Source organism: Labrus mixtus, chromosome 2, assembly GCF_963584025.1.
Source record: "Labrus mixtus chromosome 2, fLabMix1.1, whole genome shotgun sequence".
Classification (NCBI taxonomy): Eukaryota; Metazoa; Chordata; class Actinopteri; order Labriformes; family Labridae; genus Labrus; species Labrus mixtus.
Window position 1 is genome coordinate 23,001,892 of NC_083613.1, and position 26,305 is coordinate 23,028,196.

The 26,305-nt window shown below is 40.9% G+C and overlaps 1 protein-coding gene across 4 annotated transcripts in view; it reads left to right on the forward strand.

Annotated features, from left to right (window-relative positions):
- The window catches only part of lrba (LPS-responsive vesicle trafficking, beach and anchor containing), a 187,996-nt gene that overhangs the window by 134,146 nt on the left and 27,545 nt on the right, over positions 1–26,305 (forward strand). For all 4 annotated transcript variants that reach the window (XM_061057010.1, XM_061057019.1, XM_061057038.1 and 1 more), the window contains 7 exons: positions 32–149; positions 358–460; positions 2,464–2,579; positions 2,704–2,816; positions 8,677–8,817; positions 10,235–10,354; positions 13,231–13,383. In XM_061057010.1, coding sequence (XP_060912993.1) covers positions 32–149; positions 358–460; positions 2,464–2,579; positions 2,704–2,816; positions 8,677–8,817; positions 10,235–10,354; positions 13,231–13,383 — 864 coding nt within the window. The remainder of the gene's footprint in view (positions 1–31; positions 150–357; positions 461–2,463; positions 2,580–2,703; positions 2,817–8,676; positions 8,818–10,234; positions 10,355–13,230; positions 13,384–26,305) is intronic.

Sequence of the window (26,305 nt, forward strand, 5' to 3'; positions counted from 1 at the left end):
CTACCCTCTCTCTCTTTCCCCTGTTTTCCAGATCCTAGCCTACACAGAGGGACTTCATGGAAAATGGCTGTTCACCGAGGTCCGTGCAGTCTTTTCCAGACGTTACCTCCTGCAGAACACCGCTCTGGAAATCTTCATGGCCAACCGAAGTACGACAGCTTCTGTTAATTACCCATATGTCACCATTTCACCTATTTATTTTAACCCTGATTGATAAACATGCACATATTTTGGTGTTTCTTTTCTGAAACATTCAGGGAGTCATGCTTGTTAAGTGTTGAGTTAGTTTGTCTTATAAGGAATATAAACATGTTTGGTGATGTAGCTACATTCTTTTTTTTTCCTCCCTCTCTTTAGCTGCAGTCATGCTCAACTTCCCAGATGCAGCCACGGTCAAGAAGGTGGTACACAGTCTTCCTCGTGTTGGGGTGGGCACGAACTTTGGTCTTCCACAGACCAGGTGAGACACAAAAAAAAAGCACAAAGTAACTCCTTTCATGTGACATATTTGGTAGATTCTTTGCTCTCTTTGCAGGTTTTTCACAAAAATATTCTGCATAATATTTCGCATGTGAGAACATTGACAGTCCTGTTTCTTATACACCCTAGAACCTCCAAACTAAATCCCCCCTCCCCTTTTTGCTGTCATATGCAGGCAGGGCTTTGGTCACTGATCTGTCCATCCCTCCCACTTTTCTCCAGCCCTGCCCAAACATAATTGGCTTCACACAAACATGGCCCAGTTCATTTATTTATTTCCAGCAGTGTGAGGCAAATAGCTGCTTGTAAGCCTGCAGGGCACACCCTCTCTCCCTCCCTCCCTCCCTCCCTCCCTCACATCATGTCTACTCTGTCTCAGGGCAGGGCTGAAGCCAAACCATTCTGCTGCCATGTGTGTTCACTGTGTAAGGTCCAGGAAGATTAACTGTATGATGTCTTTTATGGCCTATTTTTATTTTTTGATGTTGCCAGCCAGAGTTGTTTTTTTTACATAAATTTAGGGTATTGTTGTAATTTTCAAGTTGGTTATATTTACAATGTGCAACCATAAAAATCTCCAAATTGCCTCTAATTATTTCCCATGCAGAGAACATATGATCTTGTCCTGAAAAGATTGACTACTTTGAGGACAATCTCCTCCAAATATCTTTATTGTACTTTAAAAAAATTGAGGAATTAAAAATGTTTAAAGAGTAAAGTATTTTTCCGGGGCCTTGAGTAAAATATGCATTACTTATGTGCCTGTCTTAAACATAATAACTCCAGGTTTTTTGTACATTACATTTTTAAACTGTTCAGGACACTTTTATGAGAGTACAAACATTTCATTTCACATTTTCATTTCAAAATGAATCAAGACTGAAGAGTTTTAACAAAGTTTAAAGTAGTGAGAGAGAAATAAGGAATCTTAATCTTTCCATAAACAGTAAGGATTTGATTCAGTTTCAGATTTACTATTGTGAAATGTTTGTCTTCTTTAATCTGAACTATGACAGTTATTGCCTGTTGGGATACGTGAATATTTTGGGGAGGTAACGTGTGTGACAGGAAGATTTAAGATCTTTGGGAAATATTTTCTCTACATCAGGAAACCAAGAAATACTTCACATAGCAATAGTGAACACCAGCCTCAATTCAGTCTAAGTGAGAAAGTGTATCCTTGCTCCAGGATGTGTGTGTGTTTTTTTGTTGATTAATTCATTAATCAAGCTTGTATAAAGGGCAGGGACACCTTGCTTCTTTGACCTGAGGACAGCTGTACTAGGCAACACACACACACACACACACACACACACACACATGCACACACACACACGCATATACATCAGCAAATGCAACCAGCACATAATAATTCCATACCCTCTCCTCATTATCCATTTCACAATTTTTCGTCATAATTACATTTTTTGCCTTTCTTCTGTAAATTTTTTAAACTTTTAATATAATGTGATCCAACTAGAGTTGATTTTTTATATATTTATTGAAAGTAATTTTATGCACATTGTTTGGTGGCATTTAAGAGTTTAAAAATCAGTGAGTCTTGTGGTTATGAAAGTGGTATTTTCCACTTCTGAGAGGCCTAATGACCATAATCTCACACCCTGACAGTGATTAATTCCATCATTTCCCTTTGTTTTAATTGGATTGAGGGTCATTTGTTTTGTCCCACTTCATACATCATGCTCTGGGCTCTGTATGTGTGAGCTCACATGCACGCAAATATACAACCAAATTAGTTTGTGTATTTGTCTTCTTAATTAGCAGGACTGGAAGTTGAATACATTCTTCACAGAATTACATCTGTATTGTAAAAGTCTAATTGAACTAAAGACTTTTTCTCCACCTACAGACTGCTGTGTTTCGATGTTGTGACGATCTTTTTGTCTGCACACCTTTTTTCTGTTACTTCAGGGCAAGTAACAGCTACAAGTAATAGTTTTTTGATCTTCCTCTTTCCTCTAGGCGTATCTCTTTGGCCACACCAAAGCAGCTGTTCAAGGCCTCCAACATGACCCAGCGCTGGCAACGGCGTGAGATATCAAACTTTGAGTACCTCATGTTCCTCAACACCATCTCTGGTGAGAAACATCCCCAGTGTATTTTTATTGCGGAAATCATTGTTTAAAGCTGGTTACCCTTTAATACGATTATGTCAATATACCTTTTCACCGACTCTTTTCCAACTTTCTCCCCTGCCACTAGGTCGTACCTTTAATGACCTAAACCAGTACCCGGTCTTCCCCTGGGTTATCACCAACTACGACTCAGAGGAACTTGACCTCACTCTGCCCAGCAACTTCAGAGATCTGTCCAAGGTAAGACCCTCGAAGCATCCTCCACCTCCTCATCAGATCATCCTTTACCTTTTTTTAACTGGTAATTCTTTTGTAATTCTAAAGCGAATGAGCCAAGTAAAAAAAAGTATTTGTGTGGCGTAGGCAGCAGATTGCTGTCTGATTGCTAAATTACTCAAAACGTTTGCTGTTTGGGTCTTAGAAGATTCAAAATCACTGCAAAGTTTGAAAGCATTATAGTGCAGTACTTTTTTTTTTTTGCACTTTTTATGTGTTAATGACTGTTTTCCAAATCTAAAATATGTTTGCACAGTTTGTCAAAAGAGTAATATTTTGCACATATATGACGTTAGAGTAATGATGTGATAGATTTCCCTAAATCGCAGATCATTTACATAACCAATGATCTGTTAGATTAGTAGTTGACTTGCGTTAGTTGAGGCAGCACTGAAGTACTCAAAGCAAATTCCCACTGCTCGTGTTCTGTCTTTGTGACTCCCATTGTCTGCTTTAGCTGCCATTATTGAATTCTTTCAAGATTGACCTTCTGAAACTCTCCAGGAAGTGAAGTAATACTCCCTGGTAGCTCCAGGCATCAAGTGATCAGGCTTAAAACAATGAAACATGCCCTAAGATGCTCTCTTGCTCATAAATACACACTCACACAGCTGAAAGTGCTTAAAAGACTCTCCCCCATGTTGTAAGTAGACATGTAATTATTTACCTGCAGACACTCCCTGTCTTTTCCATTCATACACAGATAGAAAAAAAAAACTGTAATAAGTCTCCTGATTTCCCCACATTGGCCTGAACATGAGTTGTGCGTAATGCAGTGCTGTGGTGGGAGGACAGAGGATTAGTTTGAGAGTGAGATGATGGAACGACTGTTTAGCTGCTGAAACAGAAAATGGCTGAATAAATCAGTAATGGAAACATAAGGCATGGGTTAATGGAGGGGAATATGTTAGAGGAAAAATGTTTTGGAGTTAAACTTGAGGACATTTGTTTAGGTCTTGGAAGCATCACCGTGTTAGTAAAGGTTAAGTGCAGGGACTTACTTACAGTGACACAGAATGGATTATATTACAGTCAGGTTGGGGTCAAACCAAAGATAACATTGTTTTTGTTTCATTTCAATCAGATGGTTTAGTGTTGGTGGGTTGCTGAAGTTTTGGATGAGTCATTGAAAAACACCCTCTATAATTTGATACTTCTTCTTGCTAACTGATAAGATGAACATTGGCATCATGATTATTGAAGCTGTGTAAAACATGGTAATATTAGTGCAGCAACATCACAAACCTGGGTTTCTAAATGACATCAATTCTCAGCAGGGCCTGAAGACTTTCTCAATTATTTATAGTTAAAAAAAAATATATTCTTGGGTGGCCGTGGATACACCTTAATGGCTTGCCCAAGAATTGTCTATGTGTGACAAACACTGCTATTATTTGAAAACTTTGGTTGCAGTAAACTTTTTATTTTATAGTCACAAGCTTGGGAAATAGGCAGCGATGGAAGCTTTATGTTGATGACTAGTTTAGGTGTCAAGCTGTGGCACATGGCAAACAGATACAATTGCATAAGCTCCGTTGATGTTGTGCCCTCTTCAGCTCTTTACATGTAATTGTGTGGTTCAAAAGAGATACCTCTGTGTTAGACTCATTTGTTCTGTTAATTACCTAGAAAGTTGAGATTCCAGGAGAGTTTTCAGTTGGTAAGTAAGTGGTGGGAAATGCTAATTTACCAGCGGTAAATTGAAATAATAGATCTTGACTTTTCATTTTTCTGTTTCAGATTTTTTGTCTGAGCCCTAAGCCAAACATTCATTAGAATAGAATAGAATTACTTTATTGATCCCAAACTGGGAAATTGTGGAAAATGCATTAAAATTGAAAAAAGGAAAAAATATCTTCGCTATCTCCACTAGCCATGCACATTTCCTACAAACACATGGACCATCCACTCACACTTCCGCCCCTCGCAGCTCCCTGTCATACAGATTCAAACACCCCAACAGTCAACACCTTGTCCCTGAGGTTCTGCCCAGTCCTGCTTTCACTTCCCATCTGCTCCTCTGTGCCTCCGTCCTCTGTTTTTATCCCTCCCAGAGTAACTCTCCCCGCTGCATGAAGCTGCATAATTCCTCTGTTTATCTGGCTTCATGTTGCCCAGTAGGCTGAAATGTGACAGTTGTACTTGCCCCACAAACACACACAGACACACACACACACACAGACGTGCAGCCATTCTCTGGTTACTTTGCTTGTTTCTGCCTCCTGCTCTTCTCCTCTGCACTGCCTTGGAGTTTGGACAGCTCAGCGTCTGTGCTCAGTCAACCCTCGCTGCCCCAGGGACCGAGTGAATGAACGGCAGATGAGTGAAAGGAGTAGGAAACAGAAAGACAATCTAAGAGCATAAAAAGGAAGAGGAGGAGAGAGTAAAGAAGAACATCATCATTTGCTGTCCTTGCACTTCTTTCTTCCTCAGCGCAGAAAAAGCAGCAGAGCGAGAGGGAGAGAGCTGGGCCAATCTTTATTACATCTGTTTTATTCATGTTGTTGACACGTGTGTGATATCAGTGTATGACCACTGGAGCGTGGCAGACTGCAGTGTCTGGAAAAGGGCAAGCAGCACTACATAGCCCCCCCCCCCAAATCAACCCCCACCCCCACAAACCCCTGCACCTGCAATCATTTGTGTTTCTTTTCGTTTGCATCTGAATGTGTTCTGACCCTCTAGTTTAGTTATCTCTGCCTTTCCACGTCTGAATCATTCCCAACCCCCCTACTTTGTTTCCCCCATCATTGTTTCACTTCACCCTCTCATTCTGTCTCTCTTTCTCACCATCCACATCTCTCTTATATCCCCCCCTTTTATGTCACGTTGGTGGCTGTCTGTTATAGAAACAGGTCATCTGAGAAGCCTCCGAGTGACATTGAAAAGCCGAATTGCCATGAACGCGTGTGTGTGCGTGTCACACACTGTCATCATCCCCAGGACAACAGAGGCCACACAGAATTTATGTCCCCTGCCGCCCGAGCGATTCTGACCCCGGGGACTTTCTTATCATAAACTCTAACCTCAACCTGACATCAAACGCCGACCCCCGAGATAACATTGTAGTCACGATAAGCACACAACCGGAGAGTCTGCAAGTGTTGTAACTCTCTCCCTACCCCATATGTGCACCCCAGTTTCTTACACTGTCACGCATGTCCCCACAGAAATGCTATTGTTTAGCTCATATAAACCTGTGAGATGATAATAATAAGTCAATGGAGTCTTACAGACCCTTTAAAACAAAAAAGCATGGGCATTGTTGTTGTTGGTACAGCAGACAATTAAAAGACTTGTTAACCTCCCTGCCACAGATTAGGTCTTCTACATTTACATAGCAACAGAAATAGTGAGGATTTATTGGCCATTCCCTCTACCAATGTGTTATAACCGACCAGTCACAGCCACATCAGCTAATGGTGTATTGATTTCACCATACGCGCCCCATATGTTTATCCCCCAGGCCAGCCAAACCATTTTCACTGTTTAAATAGGACATTATACATAAACACTCTGCTCAAAAGGCTCTTTTGATTTACGACTCAAAGCCCCAAGTGATGCACAAATCGTCAGTAAGCCATTACGGTTCATCACTGGTGACCCATCATTGTTTTAAAATCAAAGTAACACTCTATAATCTCCTTATAATAGTTCTGAAGAACAAATCCCTGTTTTTCCCTTGATGTGGTTTTCCTCTGTGTATACGTACGCATGTTTAGAGTATTTGTCAAGTATTCAACATGAGGACAATTTGGGGGGCTGCTAAGTTTACACATTGAACCACATACAGGAAGTATTATGTATTATTTCAAATGAATATTTCTCTGAAACATGCTCGCTTTAGAGACTTGACTTTTGAGTAAAGGGATTTGTTTTTTTTAATATGCCCACATTTATTTGTGTTAATTCAACAGTTTAAGGAAGAAGATAGTCCCGCACACACTTGCTCAGATGCCACATAAAAGGCTTTTTTATTAATCACAACGTTTCTATCAGAGGTCTTCTTCAGGTGATCATTTTTTTTTGTGGCATCAAGTGTGCGGGCCTATCTTCTTCCTCAGTTTCCTGTTTTTGCACTGCCTTGCACCTACGTGATGTGCGTATAACTACCTCCTTTTTCTAATTCAACATTTTAAAACACATGTTTGATCATAAATTATATCAAACATGTCTCCCTTTAGTTGCAGTAACTGTAAATCTTGTGATATTTTCTCACAATAGCTTTAATAGCTCCTTAGCACCACCTCCTCCCGTGTTGATGAAAGACTGATTAGAAGTAAATCAAAGAGTAATTCTCTGATGTTTACCTCTTCCAAGCACAACCACATCTTCTTCATTCTTTCACTAATTCTCTGGTCTAATTAAAACTACGAGATTGGTTCATTTATCTGAGTCCTCATCAGAGCGCGTTTCTTTGCCACGACATATTAGGCCAATCTGCGGCGGGGCAGCGGCAGGCTCTGTGCTCTGATGTACGGCGCCGTCATTGCCGCTGTGTTGTAGCTACTGTAAGCAGAGAGCGCCAGCCCCACAGTAATTTACAGCAGTAAACAATGTCAGGTTCACACAAACCAACACCCCCCCCACACACATACACACAAACTCACACACAATTCTCCCTCTCTCTCTGTCACTGTGGCACTTTCAGTCTTTTTTTATTTTATATGCCTCCTCTCCCTTTTCTTTTTTTAATGAGCCTACTGTTATTAGGGCCATAAATCAGACCAATGGGCCTGATGTATAATTCACTCTGTGTACTCACCCACCCCCCAGTGGCCCTGAGGAAGCCCACAGTGTATTACTGTTGTTGCACGGCTACACAGCACGGTGGCATACAGCGTTTTTCTAAGTAAATCTGCACACTATATAAAAAATATTTACAAATAACAGAATAGGTATGCGCATGGTAATCCAAAAATAAAAGCAGGTATCCTGTGTTCATCCCTCCCACTACATGCTCACCATCACGCCCCACTACACCCACACAACACAGTAGCCATCGCCCAGATCAATATCAACGCCTGGCCCACGATGAGTCTTGCTGTGACAGGCACCCTATGATATGAAAGAGATCCAATTGATCCACGCCCTACTAGCCCCTCATCCTCAAAAGGCCATCATTCCATTACTATTGATCCACTGTGTGTGTGTGTGTGTTTTTTTTGTGTGTGTGAGGGAGAGAGAGATGAAGGGGAGTTTGAGAGAATGAAGCACGGCCAGCAACAGACCAATAAAAATTGAACCAGCCTGAAAGTGATTTCTATAAATGAGTATTTAAATAATAGCCAAGCAGCACAAGGTTATTGGTTCTGTAGAGTGATGGGAAATTAATGCAACTTAACCATTCTTTCTAGACTATAAATAGGCCTGGTGACCGGTGTATTAGTTACAGATTAATAAAAGTAGAAATTAAAGGAACCTGCAGCCGTGCTATTGATATTCCTCGTAGGCACTCTTTCATTGGAGCACATTAGTTTTCTCTGACAGACTACAGCTGCAGGGGCTCCGTTTCACAGCCTCTAAAAAGCACTCTGTGGGGAAGGATTGATCTCTGTCTGAAGGGAAACATCATCCAATATTCATTTGAGATTGCACAAAGGTTACCAGCAGCTCTTTTGCTTTTGCAAATGTTATTCTGCACAGAGTGGTCCATGGATGTATTCAAGTATACTTTTCCCTTTCCTATTGCACCTTTCTGTTTGTCATTTCTTGTTTTTGTCTCTGTTTTCCATTAAGAGCCACATGCATATGCTATTGAAGATTTTTTTGATTTTTTTTTTAACACATCTGATAATATGTTTTAAATCACCTGTCTCCACAGCCCATCGGTGCTCTGAACCCCAAGAGGGCAGCATTCTTCTCAGACCGGTATGAGTCCTGGGAGGACGATCAGGTGCCCAAGTTCCACTATGGCACCCACTACTCCACCTCTAGCTTCACTCTGATGTGGCTCCTGCGTATGGTAAGTGCAATGAATAATTAACAACACAACGTTTCACAATAACTTTATATTTAGAATCGTGTGCAACATATTTCATCTTTACGTTTATTGCAGGGATGTAAAGAACAAAAACTATTTGAATCCAAATGATTAAATGCATGTATATGGGTTTGCATTAAAATTCATCATAAGCTCATAAGTAAGATATAAAACAGGCTACACTTTCACTGAGCTTTAGATTTATAGTATGCACAGCAATATGCAACTTCAACTGAATTACCAAACACTGTTATTGTTTTCCCCATTGTTACTCATTAATTTTTAATCAGGCATCTGCCTCAAAGAAACCTATAAACCTGAAATTACGAGTCTATATATGTATGTTGAATATTGCATCTCATAGTATCTTCTTTTATTATTGCATATAGTCTGCATGACACTATCTTGTTGCCATACAGAAAAAGTGCAGTGAAATGTTTGCCTTGAAAAACGTTAAGCTAACCAAAAAACGTACAATCATTAAAGAATACCTAGTGTTTTCTGTGATTTATTTGTAGTTTTTTTAAGAGTATCTGCAGTGTGCACTGTGCACCGGATTGCTCTCTTATGGTACCTTTGTTGAATGGATGCCATCAATCTTTCCATACTGCACTCGAGGGAGAGGAGGGTTACTAAGTTTCTCCAATGTGCAGTTTTCTCCTGTTATTGTCCCAGTAGCTCACTGTCTCACTGAGTCCCAGTAGAGTTACCTCATTGATCCCTGCACATCATTAGCCGGCTTATTCTAAAGCCACTTTACCAGAAACCCCCACTTAAATATCAAACGTAACATCTGAGACTAACTGAAAACTGTGTTTGCAGTAAACATGTTGGGACTATTTCTGTTTGTTTCGTGTTTATTTATGAGATTTTACATTTCACTTAATCCAGTTGTGTTGTTTTAACTGCATACAGAGATACAATGTGGTTAACCTCACTTTCACTTTTTTTTTTTTTAAACAAATGAGGCTTACGTCATTCCAGCCTGAACTTAATTAGCCGTCTACTGTAGTAGTTTGAAGCTGTGGCCAAGCATATTGTGTCCATGTCACTTGGGAGCCATAGCACCAGAGAGACAGCTATTGATCCAACCTAACAAGATTATACATGATTAGAAATGCATCAGTAGCAGGAGTGTATTGGCTTTACAAGCTCACTGGGATTATTGTTATTTCACTTGTTCATTTTGGATGCCAGTGTCTTTGAGGGAGTGTAAGTAGGGTAGATTTTGCATAAAATCTATTGACCTGGTGCTTTATTGAGCTTCAAGCAATAGAAGCTTCATTGTGTGTTTTTATTGCACAACAAGGTGTTCTTTTTTCAAATTTACAAGAGGTGGTGCCAATTAAAACATCAGAATCCTGAGTTTAGATTTTAAGAGCTTTTCTTTTCTTAACAGGAACCTTTCACCACGTTTTTCCTCAACTTCCAAGGAGGGAAGTTTGATCATGCTGACCGCACCTTCTCCTCAGTGTCCCGGGCTTGGAGGAATTGCCAGAGAGACACCTCTGATGTGAAGGTAGTGTATTCTTGATTCACACTCTCAGATATGGAAGTACTTTCCCCCCAAAAAAGTCCTTTCCCTTTTAAGAAGGTGGAGGTAAGAAGTTACAAGAGATAAAGGACAGAGCACTACAGGAGAATAAATCCCCATCCAGTATCCTTCCAGACAAAGAAGAAGAAAAGGTTTCAAAAGAGTAATGTTCAGTCACTACCAATCATTGTCCTGATGGAATGAAAGCTTCCTGCTCTTCTGATCAAAGCGTTAGACTAATCCTCATCTGTCCCAGCCGTCTGTCTCAGATCCAGCCAGCTATAACCTGGACTTGAATCCCTGCCCATTGAGCCCCCCGAACTCTACTGAGCTGTTGGATCTGCCCTGAAACAGCGCAGGTCATTCTCATACTGAGGGCCCTCGATCCCCCCCAGAGCACACTTTAACTGCTCTCCTAAAACATTTACGACTACAGTCAGACATTCTCTGTCAAAGCCGGGTTTTGCTTGGTCTCCTGGCACTGGGTCACTGGACGGGGGAACAGCGGTGGTGTTGGGGGTTTTGACGCCTGATTGCACTTACCACCGCCCCCCCCCCTCACATCCCACCGATAAAACATATGGATTGTGTTACTTCGTTGCAGGCCGATGCTTGATTACGAAAGCCCAACAAGAGCCCTCGTTTGCTCTCTCAGTCTAGACCTGTCAGTGTGGATCAAACTGTGAGAGCTCAGCCTCAGATCAAAATAAAGGAAAAATCTGGACCACATCACTTGGTTCTCTTGTTCAGTTTGGGTTTTTAGCATAAAATGAATAAAAGCCCGTCGACTTCATCCACTTGGACGCACATATTCATGTTTTAGGCAAAAGAGGAATTAGAGAGGAGATGTATCAATTAGGTATGCTAAGTACACCATTTAGCTTTTGCACTGGAGCCATTGATAGCAGCCTTCTGTCCCTGCCAGAGGGCAAAAAGCCCCAGCGTTTTCTTACCCCACTGCTAAAGAACGGGTGATAATAGGTTACAACACCCAGATTCAATGTGTCTCTAGCCTGGGTGACGCTAGCATGACCTCCAATCCCCAATCCCCTGACCCCTTGCCTAAGCCCAAAGGCATCAGAGGGGGAGAGGGGCGAGTGGAGGGGTTAGAAGTAGCAACAGTGGAAGTGTAGCAGAGGAGCCCAGAGGCCAGAGCCCCCTCCAGTGACCCATGAAAGGACAGGATTGGGGATCAGAGGGGCTGGCCTCTGACCAGGCCGGAGCAAAGGGGCCACTGCACATAATGGTCCACGCAAGGCAGGCATGAGTGTTGGGGAGCAAAGCCCTCAAGGTTTTGTTAATGTGTTTCTGCATGTGTGTGTGTGTGTGTTTTTTAGTGTGTGTGTGTGTGTGTCAGTGCGTGTCAGTGCGTGCGTATATCCTGCCACCTCCAGCTCAAATTTACAGCAGGCTGCAGCTAGTGAACCTGGGTGAGCCGGAGGACTCGTTAAGGGGTCAAACTTTAGCTTGAGGTCAGGTTTTGTGGAGTTTGGAGATTTCAGAAGTGAGGAAGTGTCGTGTTGTTTTAAACCTGTGTGTTTGCTTGCTCATTTGATTGCATGTTTGCACCCCATTGATGAGCGGTGGAGTCATTGTACCGCTAGTCTCTAACAAGGGCCGTTGCATTACTTGGCTATTTGTATTTTTGGAGATCACATATCATTTCATCAACCTAATAAAACAAAAACACAACAACTACAAAAGAATCACCTGAACCTGCCACTGTTTGTCTCTGATGTCAGATTATCAACATGTTAACATCTTTCTGTCCTTACCAGTACCAGTCAGCATTTGAATCACACAGACAGCAGAGCTTCAACAAATCCCTAAAATCTACAAGTCAACATTTTGAAACTAGTTTCTGATTAATCCTTCAAATTCTTACATAGTCAAGTGTTGAGAAAAATGATTTTACGTGTTGCCTATTCTTGACTGCAGTGGAGTTATTTGTGTATACAAATAAATTTGTGTATACAAATAACTCCACTGCAGTCAAGAATTGGCTTTATCAAAGTACATTTCACAGTAAACATTTTTCTTCAGAAAACCCATTTCATGCTTTTTTTTTAAAGACTATTTACATTAAACAGCCAAGAATTGAGTCATCCTGGCCCATCCTTTTGTCGTCTAATCAGCCAAACAAAACAATACCGTTATAGCTTAAGCCTGGAGTAGCACTATGGATTTATTCTGCATGTTTTAAAAGTCAAACTCACTATCAATAACTTGTCAATCGTTGTGGCATGTTCTGCTTCGTTAAGAAAGTCGAATGGTTAAGGATGTGGGATCGCCTGTCATAACTATAATTGTCTCACAATCTGCCAATTTGAAAATACTTTGTGTTCTTTGAGACTGCCAAAACAAAATCAACATAGTAAGGAAAGGATTTGGCTGACTGGGTCTTTTTGCTGTTTTGGATGAGAGAAGCTCGCGGACAAAACTAAGGATACAGACAAAGCCTATAACTACGTCTCAGTAGAGATAAAAACTAGAGCTGAGTTAACCTGCAGAGGTTTTTAAACATCAATGAAAGTTCAGCAATCAGAAATTATATTCACATGAATAATTTGCAATATAGAAGACTTATGAAACTCTAGCAGATTTAAACAGGGAATTCTACTCTTTTGTTTTCTATTACCTATGCTGCTTTGACTGATCTCTTGTTTAGTTGCTCCCCTTAAACATATTTACATCTACCATGTATAAACTACCAAATATGGCCCTTTTTTTTTGGCCTGTTGGAGCTTTTTGCAAGTCTGCTGTAGTCTCATATTAGCCTTCTTCATGAGGCATTATCATCATACCTGTTTTGTATGTCTGTGTTAGGGGAATAAATGTATTTCTGTGCTGTACCCCTGCAGGAGCTGATTCCGGAGTTCTACTACCTCCCAGAGATGTTTGTTAACTCCAACAGCTACAACCTGGGAGTGATGGAGGACGGCACCGGGGTCTCTGATGTGGAGCTGCCACCTTGGGCCAAGAGCCCAGAGGAGTTCGTACGCATCAATCGCCTGGTAAGAACACATAGCCTCACACACGTCAGTACAGCAGCTCTTGCAGGAAAAAAGAATAACGAGCAGGATGACCTCAGCCACATTCCTTCCTAATATTGGGAGTTAAACCACTTATCCACTTAATTAAAACAAGTTAAATTTCTGAAGAATTTCTTGAGATTGGCCTTTTTGTTTAGTAACAACAAGTTGCTGAAACACATAGCAAACACTTGTCCGCCTATGCCTCATGTCCCATTACTCAGACCAACTGAATCCTTGCCAGAGGTTTCTGTTGGTCCTATTTTAGCTGGAAATGCTAATTCAAAGAGACAGTGTTATTTCCTGTTCGTCTCACACTTCTTCCTGTTACCTGAGCCGCCCGCTCCTCCGACATGTCCCGGTTTCTCCGATTGCTGCGTTGCCATAGTGATCCAACATCACCTATCGTCCTTAACATCTCTCTTTCTACTCCTGTTATGTCGACACACATCTGGAGTGTGTTCCTGTGTGTGTGTGTGTGTGTGTGTGTGTGTGTGTGTGTGTGCGTGTGTGTGCGTGTGTGTGTGCGTGTGTGTGTGTGTGTTTTTGTGCAGAGAGACGATGCAGTGTCCTGTTTCTGATCTCTCCTTCCTGCCTGCTCGGGCCAAATAAGAAATATTGTGTGTTTATGCATGTCCGATGTTGTCAGACTTGCTGTCATACTTTCATTTTAAATGCGCTCTTCTTTTACACACACACACACACACACACACACACACACACACACACACACACACACACACACACACACACACACACACACACACACACACAGACATGGCTATAAAACTTAGGTACCTTTTTAGATCAGATTACCTTGGTCTGCTCAAGAAGGTCATAAAGAAAAGATAGATTTACCATTTCTGTTGTTTGAACTTTTGGTCTTCAATTTCAAAAACTTTTTAACTTTATTCAGAATCTTACTGATAATCAAAGGACAATATATCATTGTAAAAAAAATGTGTAATAATATCTTTAAAAATGGGCTGAAATATAAGAAAAAAACATTGTATAAAATGTGAAATACAATTTTTTTTCATTATATTTGCATTGCATCCTGGTCTGTTGGATTTAAACTCTGTCCAGGGACCTCATTCCCTTTCAGTGAAATGTTTAGGGGGACAACAGATGTAGCTTCCTGTTTAATGTGTGCCCGCAGTAATGATGGGTGCTGATGAGGCTGGGTGTGCTGTGTGACCTGTGTAGTCTTGTGTTGGGGTGTGTTAACCAGAATGCTGATATGACCAGGCCCCTATCATTAATCACACACTTCTCTCACTTTGCTTGTCAACATAGTCTAAGCCAAGGTGGACTGCTCTCCTGAATAAGTCTTGTTCTATGAATAGAAATAGAATACACTTACCTCTTAAATTTTCCGTGATTTAAACATGGTCAATGTATTCGGTACAATTCTGACAACTCTCAACACAACATTGTTTGCCAATGTTTTTTGTGCTCCTGTAAGAATAAAGCTGCCTTTCATTGCCAGCCTCATCTACCTCTGCTCCCTCAATTTCCTCAGGTCCGTTTTCTTTGTGCCCAATTTAGCGCTGCAGAGGCTATTTAGTTTGTAGACACAGTTTCCCACTTGTAACTGCTTTCAGGCTGGTCAATTTTCAGTCTCTGGAGTCTCTTTCTCTACTGTGTCCAAAAAAGATGTATTGACCTCAGGAGTCAGGTGCAGAGGAAACACGCTTAGTTTAAAAAGGAGCTTTCTGAAGTGTTTGAAGGGGGACTGTGAATATCTGCCTGATTACCACCGACTGTAGAAATATACTAATCCATAACGCTCAAATGTTAGTAGTAAAATCATTCTATTGCATCAGAATGGTCCTTTTTGGCAAAATAATGCCTTCATATGTCAACGAAGACATCATGACACTTTTAATTTAATGGTAATTTGTCAGGCAATCACAGATTATGTCATTAAGGTGTTTTGATCAGTAAGCTACTATTTCTTCCTTGTTTCTTCGGTCATTTTTACCACCAGACCCACAGGGTTGCAAATCATATTCAAACAGAATCAGAGAGACCGAGTAAAGGAGGATGGACTGTAAGAATAAAAGAGAGAATTGTTTGAGGACCTCGAGGTAGAGGGAGGCATGTGTGGGTGGACAGGTCTCTGGTCATGACAGATAGCTGGCATTAGAGGGTGTCAGCTGGCAACTGTGGTACTGTTGGGAGAGAGATGAGCGTGGTGGAGAGGAGCAAGGAAGAGTGAAAGAGTTAATGGGCTGTTTGGCTCTCTTTAGCTTGTCTGCTGCTAATGGCCTCGCAACACAAGGATAGACAGCAGGAGAGAACACGCAAACACATGCAAATGCACACACGCATACAGACACACACACACACGCCTGCTGTCTCCACTCTGGTTATGAGCCTGAGATGATTAACAGCTAATTAGAGCCCAATCTGGAAAGGCCATTAAAATCCTCTCACAGTAAAGGATTGTGCTGCTGTGCAAAACGGCAGCTTGTTTTTTTTATTGTTGTGAGTGAGAGTTGCATGGTTGGTAATGATGAAAAAAAAAAATACAGCAGAAGTTATAAACATTACATCAAACTGTAGCCTGGTTTGTGTTGCTTTGCTGTTGGAAGTGTCATAGTTCATCACTAATGTTTAGTAAAATATGTGTTGCATGGAAACACGTTATTGCAAGTGAGCGCCTGCACAGATTGTTGTTTAACCTCGTGGCTTACACAACACTGAAGGATGAAATGAAAAACGGCCGGTTTGACATGTTGTGGAAAGGTTTGATTTTTTTTTTTGTCAGACTAACTGGAGACAAGCACCGCAGTGTCAAGTCAAGCACACACCTTCGCCATACTGAAGTGCCTACAGTACACTTAAATGCTGGCTTGTAAAGACACACTCCCTTTCTCTTTGTCCACACACACACGTACATGCACAGACAGCGGGATTTGGAGGCGGCATGCCACAGAGATCAGGGGCTGCTTGTTGTTTTTACCAGGAGGTCGAAGGAGAGGTTAAGAACTTGATCCCTCCTCCAGCAGATAACTACATGTCTCTGGGCACTGTCAGCCTCCCTGACATTCCATTATATATGACCACATCTCACTTCTCAGGTCTGCCAACCATTAGAGCGATAGCAGGTGATCCTGTGTATATGCTTGTGTAAGTCTTGCGTGTGTATATACGTGTTGCACATCAGTGTTTACCTGTGCTGTCATATGTCCTGGCATCACTGGAGCTGCTGATATGGAGCCATGTTAAACATATTCTGTTAAATTAGGTATCTGCTACAGTGGAAATTCTTATAATGGACTGAATCAAGATTTTAGAGACTTTTCACTTTAAAGCAACAGGCAAGTTTCCCCCAAATTACATGGATAAAACTGTACACCATGGTTGTGGTATCTATACTCTGCCATTTGAATTATGGAATATATTACCAAGACATTATTAGGCAAACCTATATGGATGCTTAGCACCTTGTTGCTTCAGCTTCTTCCAAAAGTTTGTGAATTCCTTTCCGAGTTCCCTGGTATCATTTTATCACACACACAAGTATTTAAAAGGCAAAGACAATTTAAAGACTACATCGCCATAATGATGGATGTAGCCACCATGATGAAACCAATGCATTTTTTAACTCCCCCTTTGAGGTGAGTGTTTGGGAATGTATCTGTCACTCTATCGTCTTGGAACCAGAATAGACCATATTTTGATTTGGGGGGGATAGGCATTGTTACTTCTCTTTCCAGCTTGATAGGCCAAAATGTTCTTACCTGTTCAATGACATAAAACCCTATGATCCACCCACCTCAAGCCATGCTTTACCAATGAGTGAACTGTAAATTGGACCACCATTTACAAAATGAACATCATGTTGTATTGGAGAAGACTTGAGCTTGTGATTGAAACCATTAGCTCCTCACAAAAAAATGCTTCCAAACAAATAATCAACTGACTAGTCATGCAATTGTCTGGTTTTCAATTGGCAACTTTTTTTGCGTTTGAGCAATTCTGTGATGGTTGTTATAGAAAATGCAGATTTAAGGCACATCTGCATTGGTTTCATTTTTTAAACCAGGGACTAGTTTCACTCTTATATACAACATATTGTCAAGTCATATCTGACAAATAAGGACAGCTCGTTTATTTTTCTACAAAAAAATTGCTGGCTTGCAATCACTCTAACCCATTTGAACCCTACAGGGCCCATTTGCTGCTCTGTAGTTCTCATGTTTGGTTCCTTTCAGTCATCTGTGCTCTTGCAGTGCCGCTGACAGACCTGCACACCACACACATGGGAGAAACGGGCAGCACATTACTTTGGCCCTTTTCCCCTTATAAAGCATCAGCTCAATCAAAGCAGTGACAGAGACATCGGCTAAACTGCCCTCAGAACGAGTGAGATATTTTTTCTCTTGTTCTATGGGTAAAGCCAACAGAGTGATAGGTCAGAAGTTGATACTGAGAGGGCTGAACAGAGGTCACCAGCACAAGCAGTTAGCCCTCACTGTACGTTCCCATTCCCAGCAACTCTCTGGGTATAGATGTGTGACCAAAGTATTCCCTCTTAAAATGAATAAGATTGTCTATTCAGTGTTTTCCTTTAACATAGCATATTCTTCTTCCTACTTTGGGAAAGTACCTTGTATAAAACCAATAGGAGAATTCACAGTGAAAGTAAGCACCTGTATATTGGAATGAACTAGATTACAGATTTGCCAAACTGGACTAGAGTCAGAACCTCTTTCTCTAATCAATCAAATCACAACTTTATCTTAACCATTCCTTCTAAAATGATGCATATCAATTTCCCTTAACAATGATTTAGCAATCGGCCGATTTCCATCATCAGTAATTCAGAACTCTAGAGCTTTAAACCATTTAAGATGACGACCATGGTTGGCATAAGCGGGAAGCAGAAAGTTAGCCCATAGGGATCTGGCTTGGGAACCAGAGGGTTTAAGTCCTGGTACGAACCAGAGTATGGAAGTCTGTCTGGTTGCTGAAGAGGTGCATTTCACTTTCAAAGTTCAAATCTCTTGAGCAAGGTGCCGAATCTCCAAATGCTGGAGGCGCCACCTGTGTGCAGCCAACACTGACATCTCTCCATTCATGCTTGTCCGGTCCGCTTGTGCTTGGTGTATTTCGAGTCTATGTGTGTGAGTAGCAGGTTTCTTAATGACACCGTGTAAATCTGAAAATATCCTCGGGAATTAATATCATATGTAGGATTAAACTAAATAACAAAAAAAAAAACTAAGTCAAGGTAGAGCTCCCCTTGATGTGCTGTCACATAAACACATCGTTTCCTATTTCATTTTCTATCAAATGTAATGCTGTGACCCAGATGTTAAGTAAAGCTCTGGTCAGAATTTAATGAAATGACTCATTACATAAACAATGACTCAGATACCGCTGTAACCTGAAACAGTTATCACTACCGATTATACTGAGAGTCAACAGCCAACTTTGTCAGTATATGCGGCTTTCATCGACCTTCTGCCTCTGGTATATTATTGATTCCCACTTGTGATCAACCCACCCCCAGCCAAAAAAAAGCTTAACCATGGCCATTTCTAGTGTGTAAGAAATGTAGGAAACCTAGAAAGAACTAGTTACTGGATTACACTGACCCAGGTAAATATTGTACGAGGTGGCGAACCAAACTTGGATAAAAAGTGAGTATTGGACTTACATTTGCCAGACAGTCAAAACAGAAAAGAATCTTGAGATCCATGGTGATGTTTTTCTTTTGGCATTCATAAGTAGTCATTAGCCTCAAGTAAATCAGAGATTTTGTTTTTTTTGGCATATTATTTATAGCTCTCTACTGGTCAAAATTAACCAGCTTCAAATGTAAAGTGGAGGCTCTCTTTATATCATAACACTAATTTTCCCTTTGAACAATGCCAGTGATTTGGTTTAGCTTCAGACTTGATCTCACAGCTGTTGATGTGGTCACCCCGAAGTAATCCGGCCTGCAGAGGTAAACATCTACATGGCTGCTCAGCGCTAACAGACAAGTGTCATATGAATATGAGCTAAATCACCATTACACACCCCCCCCCCCCCCAAAAAAAAAAAAAAATTCATGCTATGAATGTCTTTGATAGTTGTCTTGTGATGTTTGTCACATTTATATGCTGACAGGTCTTCACACTTACAGTAATGATGTCATCATGGCAGTCATGTCCATTACCATGACAGTTTTTGATCAGACACAAAGAGGGGGTTGTTTTTGTTGCTTTTTGTCATCTGATAGGTCATTTACAATACGGTTTGTTGTGACCAAAGTTTAACATTTTTAAAATATTCTTTACCACTACGCAGAACTGTTAAGCAGCTGTGTGTAAAAAATCTGAAGAACACAAGACAAAAGCATGTCCCCCTTTTTTTTTTTTTTTTTCCACAACTCAGACCACCAGCTACAAATGTCAAAGATCATGGCTGTTTACATTCACCTCTCATCCACATGGCTCTGTCTGATCAAGCAGCCACTGGAACGCACATAATGTCGTTCCCACCAGCCTCCACATCTTATCCTTACAGGTCCCTTATGGGAATTCATGTGTGAGCTGAGGTAAACCACTGCAAGGACCAGTCACTAACCACTAAGATGTACTTATGCACTTGTGAATGACTGAGTGAGTGAAAATCTTAGTGTCGTCTGGCCCAGTATGGACTCATGTAGCAAAACACAGTTTACCATGTTAGCCTAGTGCTAATCTATTCCCCTGGTGTCTCCACTGAAAGCCCTGTGGTATGATGGGAACTAGCATGTGGGGTACAGGAGGGTTATCTGGCTAATGTCAGCCAGCGCTCACTGTAGGGTATTGTCATGCATAAGGATGGACATGTTTACTGTGTGCTCAGTGTTTTACGAGCTGTCCCCCCCCTCCTCTTCTGCCTCCTCCTCTTCTTCATCCTCCTCTTCAATGACGTAATGGAGAAGGCTGATGAGAGCCTGAGAAATGGGATGATCTACTGCTGCTGACATACTCACTCACTAATGTTGTCCTTCTCCCTTTTCCTGCACTCCTACACACTCTCGTTTTGCTTCTGCCAAAGTACACAGAGATGCATTTTTTTTTTTTTGCACACTTCTTCACTCCAGCGATTTATCTGTCCTTCCTTCTCAAACTCCAGGACATCTGTGGACTCCTGTTACCATTTTTGCTTTGTCCCCTTTGCCCCTAAGGCAAATGTTAACCATTATTTATATACATTCTATTTCTTAAAATATTATTTGAATTTGCAGTCATACGTTGTCAAGCGCATAATGTAAAACCATCTATCGTTGGTCTGTTAACTTTAAAGAAAAGCTTGGTAACATGGTAGAGATGACTTTCAAAGTTTAGATATGAATGTTTGCTGATTTTGAGAAACGTCAAATATGTCATATGTATAACAAATTTGAAAATAATAATTCTATTGTTGATGGGAAAGCTAGCAAATTAGCTCACTTTGCATCGGATAAAACTCTTGATTCTGAACTGCATTTAAGGTCACCTTTGCTTGTTAAGGGTAAGGTAAACTGTATGTCCTTTTCCCTCCTGTTCCATACATGCACACAGAAACCCTCACTCACAACCTGCAGCCCCTCATAACCCAACAGCCTAATAACCTCTCCTCCAAGGCCAACTCCACTCGAGCTGATCAGTCGAGTTATTCATCCTAATCATCTCCTCACAGTGCTGAAAGACCTCACCACCTTCTGACAGATGGAGAGAGTGTCCAGCCCTTCAGCCGACTCTATAATCATCTGAGACAACAATGCTCCTCTCAACAGCTATCCAAATATTCTCCCTGAAGCCTTCCTCTGCGACCCTGTGTTTAATCAGCTCTGACTGTTGACTTTGCTTCTACTCACTTGATCCCATTGTGGATGTGTCTTCTGGCAGTGGTGATGTATTTGCTAGCTTGTTAGCCTTTCTGTGTGGAGGCGGACAGATGGTTACACTCTCTGCAGGTGCTTGTTAGCTGTTGTGGAAGACAGTTGTGAAATAGCCGTTTACTTGTTGGGATTTTCTCTTCACTCAATCAGCCATTTTTCATTTAGAAAAAAAAAATCACAAAAAAAAAAAATAGGAATAGAGATTACTTGTTGAATGCAATAAGACATTTTTCCTTCAGTTGCATGTGCAAATATATTCCATTTAGAAACACATTTAACATTTAATTCCATAAAACTTGTATAAATCACAAAATACACAATTAAAGAAGAAACAAAAGATTGCTAAATGAAAGAAGGCCTCTAAGTTCTGAATGGAGAGTATTAAAAAGCATTCACAAGCCATGAGTTGCACACAGCGTTACAACCCAGAGAGAGAAACTCTTATCTCATTATCTTTTTCTAATATTTTAATCTAAAAAGTTCTTCCATTTTATGCTTATAATTTATATGTCATCATATTTGTTATTACCAAGCAGTAACAAAACACAAGAAAGAAAAGACATCGTCTCCAGCACTACAGCCTCCTGACTCTGAGTCAGCATCATTTGCTTCCTCATTTGCCTCTCACTCAGCATTGTTTACTCCATTGTCTGTGCTGTAAATTGAACTACTTAGTGCACTTCAGCAGTCTGCACGCTGCCATTTGTCTGACTGAGACCAAATCCAGCATGACATGTTTGTTTTGGGAAGATACTTTCCCAATCACTGCTCATTCTGCGTCTTTTCACCCCAGAACTTGATATTCTTGCTTTCCAAGCGGGCGAGGGATAATAAGAGTGATGGGAGGAGTGCAAGAGAGAGAGTTAGATTTAGAGTTTCAGGTTCCACTTGCCAGCGAGTGCCTCCGTTGACCCATAGCCAGAACTCTCACAGTTGTGACCTGTCTAATTAGAAGAGCAGGACGGAGAGCGGGGGGGGGGACTGAAGTAACACACACAACCCATCTGGGGCTCTCTTTGAGTGTGTGAATATGAGAATAAAGGAAATGGTTTGTTAGCTGTGCGGCTGCTCCAAGGCTTTTATTCCTTACGTCACCGGTTACTTTTTTTCCCTTTCCTCTTCCATGTTGGGGGCCCCCTCTCTCTCTCCCGGCTGGCAACAGGCTTTCTCTTGCCTGCTTCAAAATGACAATCGGCTTCTCATTTACAGCGAGCTAATAAGCCCTTTAATCAGAGTGCTTGTCAACCTCAGGGCAAGGCAACTCCAGAGGAGTTGATCCAGCAGATCAGATGACTATAAGAAAGAGCAGGAGGGAAAGGGGAGTGAGCATTTAGAGTGAGAGAATAAGTAGAAGGGAAAATGAAAAGAGGCTGTTGTAGGAGGAAAAATCAAAGAAGGACAGATAATAAACTTGTGTTAAGTAAGAAAAACAGGGTGGATTTGGCTGAGGAGGGTTTTCTTGTATTTGGAAACAACAAATCTGATGTGGTTTAATAAAACGCACAATAAGAAATCAACATGACCAAACAACACTTTACTTAACTACTGACTCTGTGGTTGAGCTGTGTTGTTCTTTTCATGTGAAAACGCATAATGTTTCACTGTCACACATGCTGAATGTGGTTTTCAGGATGTTTTGAACAGCTCGTTCTTAAACAGTCATTGTAGTATATACAGACCTGACAAGTGTTTGCTTTATTCATCCGTAATCGATACAAAAGAAAACAGTCCGCCGCTGACAACATGTGCGTTCGATTACACACCCACACTGGCAGTGACACAGGCCCGGGCACATGCACTTACACCGGCTTCACGGTTGGCATGCAAATGAGTGCATTGATTTGTTAAGTGACATTTTAACATCCTCACGGACAGCTTTCCATAAGTCCCTTAAAAGGGTTTTTTAGGGCCAATGAGGGAAGGAGGAGAGCATTCAGTGTCACCTCATTAAAGCTGGGGTGAAATCCAGCTCAATCCAGACCATAAAGCTAACCGCAAACCACAGCGACGCACAGAAACCTTACTGATAGGCTCAGTGCAACTCACAAACCTGTAGCAGGGACACTTTTGCACAAAGAAAGATCATCACTGAAAAAGTCCAGTGGAGTGAGGTGGAAAGAGATAAACATAAATCTCTTGAAAGCAGAATAAAAAAACCTTTTGGATGAGACTATGCAGAGAAGAACTGAGAGGAGATTAGACGTTCTTGCTTTTTGCTCCTCAGGACTCCTGAGTAATCCTGGTTTAATGTCAACCAGCTGCTTAATTGCAATCACTTCAAGTCTCGTGTCTTATGTTTCAAAAAATATGGAAAGCATGCCTCAAAGTCTGCAAGCTGTATTTCTCCCTCTGAATGTTGGGATATTGATAGACACATAGTCAAACTGTCATTCTTTGACTGTTTTTGTGTGGGCTTTTTTTTAGACGTTAATTTCAAACTCCAGCCACAGATGTTTCTGAGAGAAATGAATTAAAGTAATATGAGACTTACCCATGGACTGGCATGCTCTTTATAACACAGTTTCATGGAATTCATCATAGATCTGCAAGCTAGCTAGAAAGCAAAATAAGATTCAGGAAGATAAATGAAAGAAGCCTTGGGTTCTCTGAAGTGGGGAAAAAAAAAGATGAATGTGAATGATTGTGTTTTCCACATTGGAGAATATTCAAAATAATTGTTTCCATTGGAATCAATTCACAGCACACAGCAAAGGGGACCCCCCTATGCTTCCAAGGTGTACTTTGTCAAACCCTTAACAATAGAAATGTGGGATTCCAGCGACTTCTACCCCCTATCAGCATTTACATAAAGGCATGCTAAATTATTCATTAATTATCAGAGAGTCCCCCGAGGATGGAGATGACACACACACTGGCTGCTAATTGGCCCATCAATAATCTTTCCCTGTTCTCCTGAAGTGGCACCAGATCCCACCTCAGGAATCTGCTATCTGCCCCAACCTTCTGCCTCGCTGTTCCCACAGTGTGGAGCAATACAAGGAGACGTTTCAACACCTGCTCACCTGGCACAATATTAATAGGTTATCAGTACATACCTTAGTTCTATCCGTGAAGTACCGTACGTTCCTCACATGCAGTCTCTTAGATGTAGTTATAGTTAAATATGTGATGCTCTTGTTGATTTGATTAAAACACTAACAAGTGTTACTAAAACTTTGTTACAATTTTGTCAGTCTTTGGAAAGTTGATAAAGCTCTCCTCAACAGTCACATTTATTTGGCACCTTCAAGACATGCTTAAAACTTGAACTAAATTTCCAAAATGTCTGTCTTATCTTCTACAACCCAAAGATCTTCAGTTTACTCGAAAAGAGAAACAAGGATGGATAACAAGAACAACATTTAAAACAATAGTCAGAATTTACAACGATTAATATGTAGAAGAGAGATTAATTAAAATCAGTTCTAAGTAAGAAAAGGTAAATACACTGAGGCAATACTATGCAAAAAAAAAAACAGAGTTCACAATTATTTCAGATGCATGCTAGAATATAACTCCAAATTAAAAGACAGATGAATAAAATACAAAAAGTATGTCACGCTGCTCCCCAGAGGCTCTAAATGGATGTTGTACCATACGTTATCAATTATTAAAAAGGGGAAAAAAAAGCTAATATTCATGATCAAGGCTGTTTTCTGTTTACTCCACAGACATGGCAGATATTCTTTTGGATCTCTTAATTGTAGTCCACAGAGGTTAAGTTCCTTTACCAGGACTTTAGTCAAAGAGTACTGCTGTGTGACTGACAGTGAGAGAACAAACAAACAACATAATACAATTATAATGCCAACACAGCACATACACACATCTGCACACTCTCTCTTATTCTCCCTCTTCAAATGTTGCGTGAAAGTGATTTCCATAAAGGCGGGCCTCCAGAGAGGGAGCAGCAATAACATGGCTGCTCTTTGTTTCCCCATGCTGATTGACAGTAGATTGCAGTGCACATTAAATGCCCATCAGGCCCAGCTTTACTTCCAGAAACTGGGGTGCAGGGCCCGTCAAAGGTCAGTCCCAATGCATAATGAACTGATCTCTCACTCACACACCCACACAGACCTACACACACGCATGATTGAACCCCAGTCAACCTGCTATTAAAGTGAGTTTGAATAAAGAGGTTTTCCCTGGCCCACAATGTAGCATTAATAAAAAAAAGGATTGCCTTGTGACACAAGCCTTTAAACACACTTAACACTGTGTGAACATGTTGTTACCAGAGGGACAGATAGACATGGAGTCTAGACTTTTTAGACTCTAGGGGTGTTCTGTTTTATCTTAATACTTAATGTTAGCTAAGTTTTTATTGTAGCATTACCCCGTAGTTCAGCTCTTGACAGAAAATGTTGTCAAGTGAGTCGCCCGGAATGGAAAAGAGTAGACAAATATCTCTCCAACTGCTAATTTTGTCAAGTCTACAGGTCTCAGAACAGTGATATCATCCAACTGGGGCATTGCCCCAAATGCCAATGTGTGTAATAACCATAAACGTACAGTATACACCAATTAGTTCACCTATGAGAAAAAATACACAAACAGTAAAACCCTCACATTCAGAGAGAACTCCACTCCCACTATGAGATAAACTGAGGCACTTCAACAAGATCTGGCATCGCCTTCTTCAATACCTCGAAGATGCTAAATCTGTAACTGATCACTTATTACTAAATGACACTGATAACCCCCTGAGAGGGATGAGCGGATACTTGTGTATCCTTTAGTTGTTACGCTCTTTTTAAATTATTTTTAAAGTAAGGATAAATCTGTGACACTGAATGAAAGACCGCCCTTTTAATAGTACACTCTGACTCTGGGTTTTGCTTGCAGTGACTGCAGTAGAACATATATTTAAAAAGGGCTGAAATTCAACCAGCTGTTGTCACAGAAACAACTTTTTTCATAATCTCGATCTGTGCTGTGCATGATGCCCTCTATTCCCACTTTTGCCTCCAAACACTCTGAAATGTTAAATTTTAATTTCTCCCATAAGACTATGAGTAGACAGGAATAGGG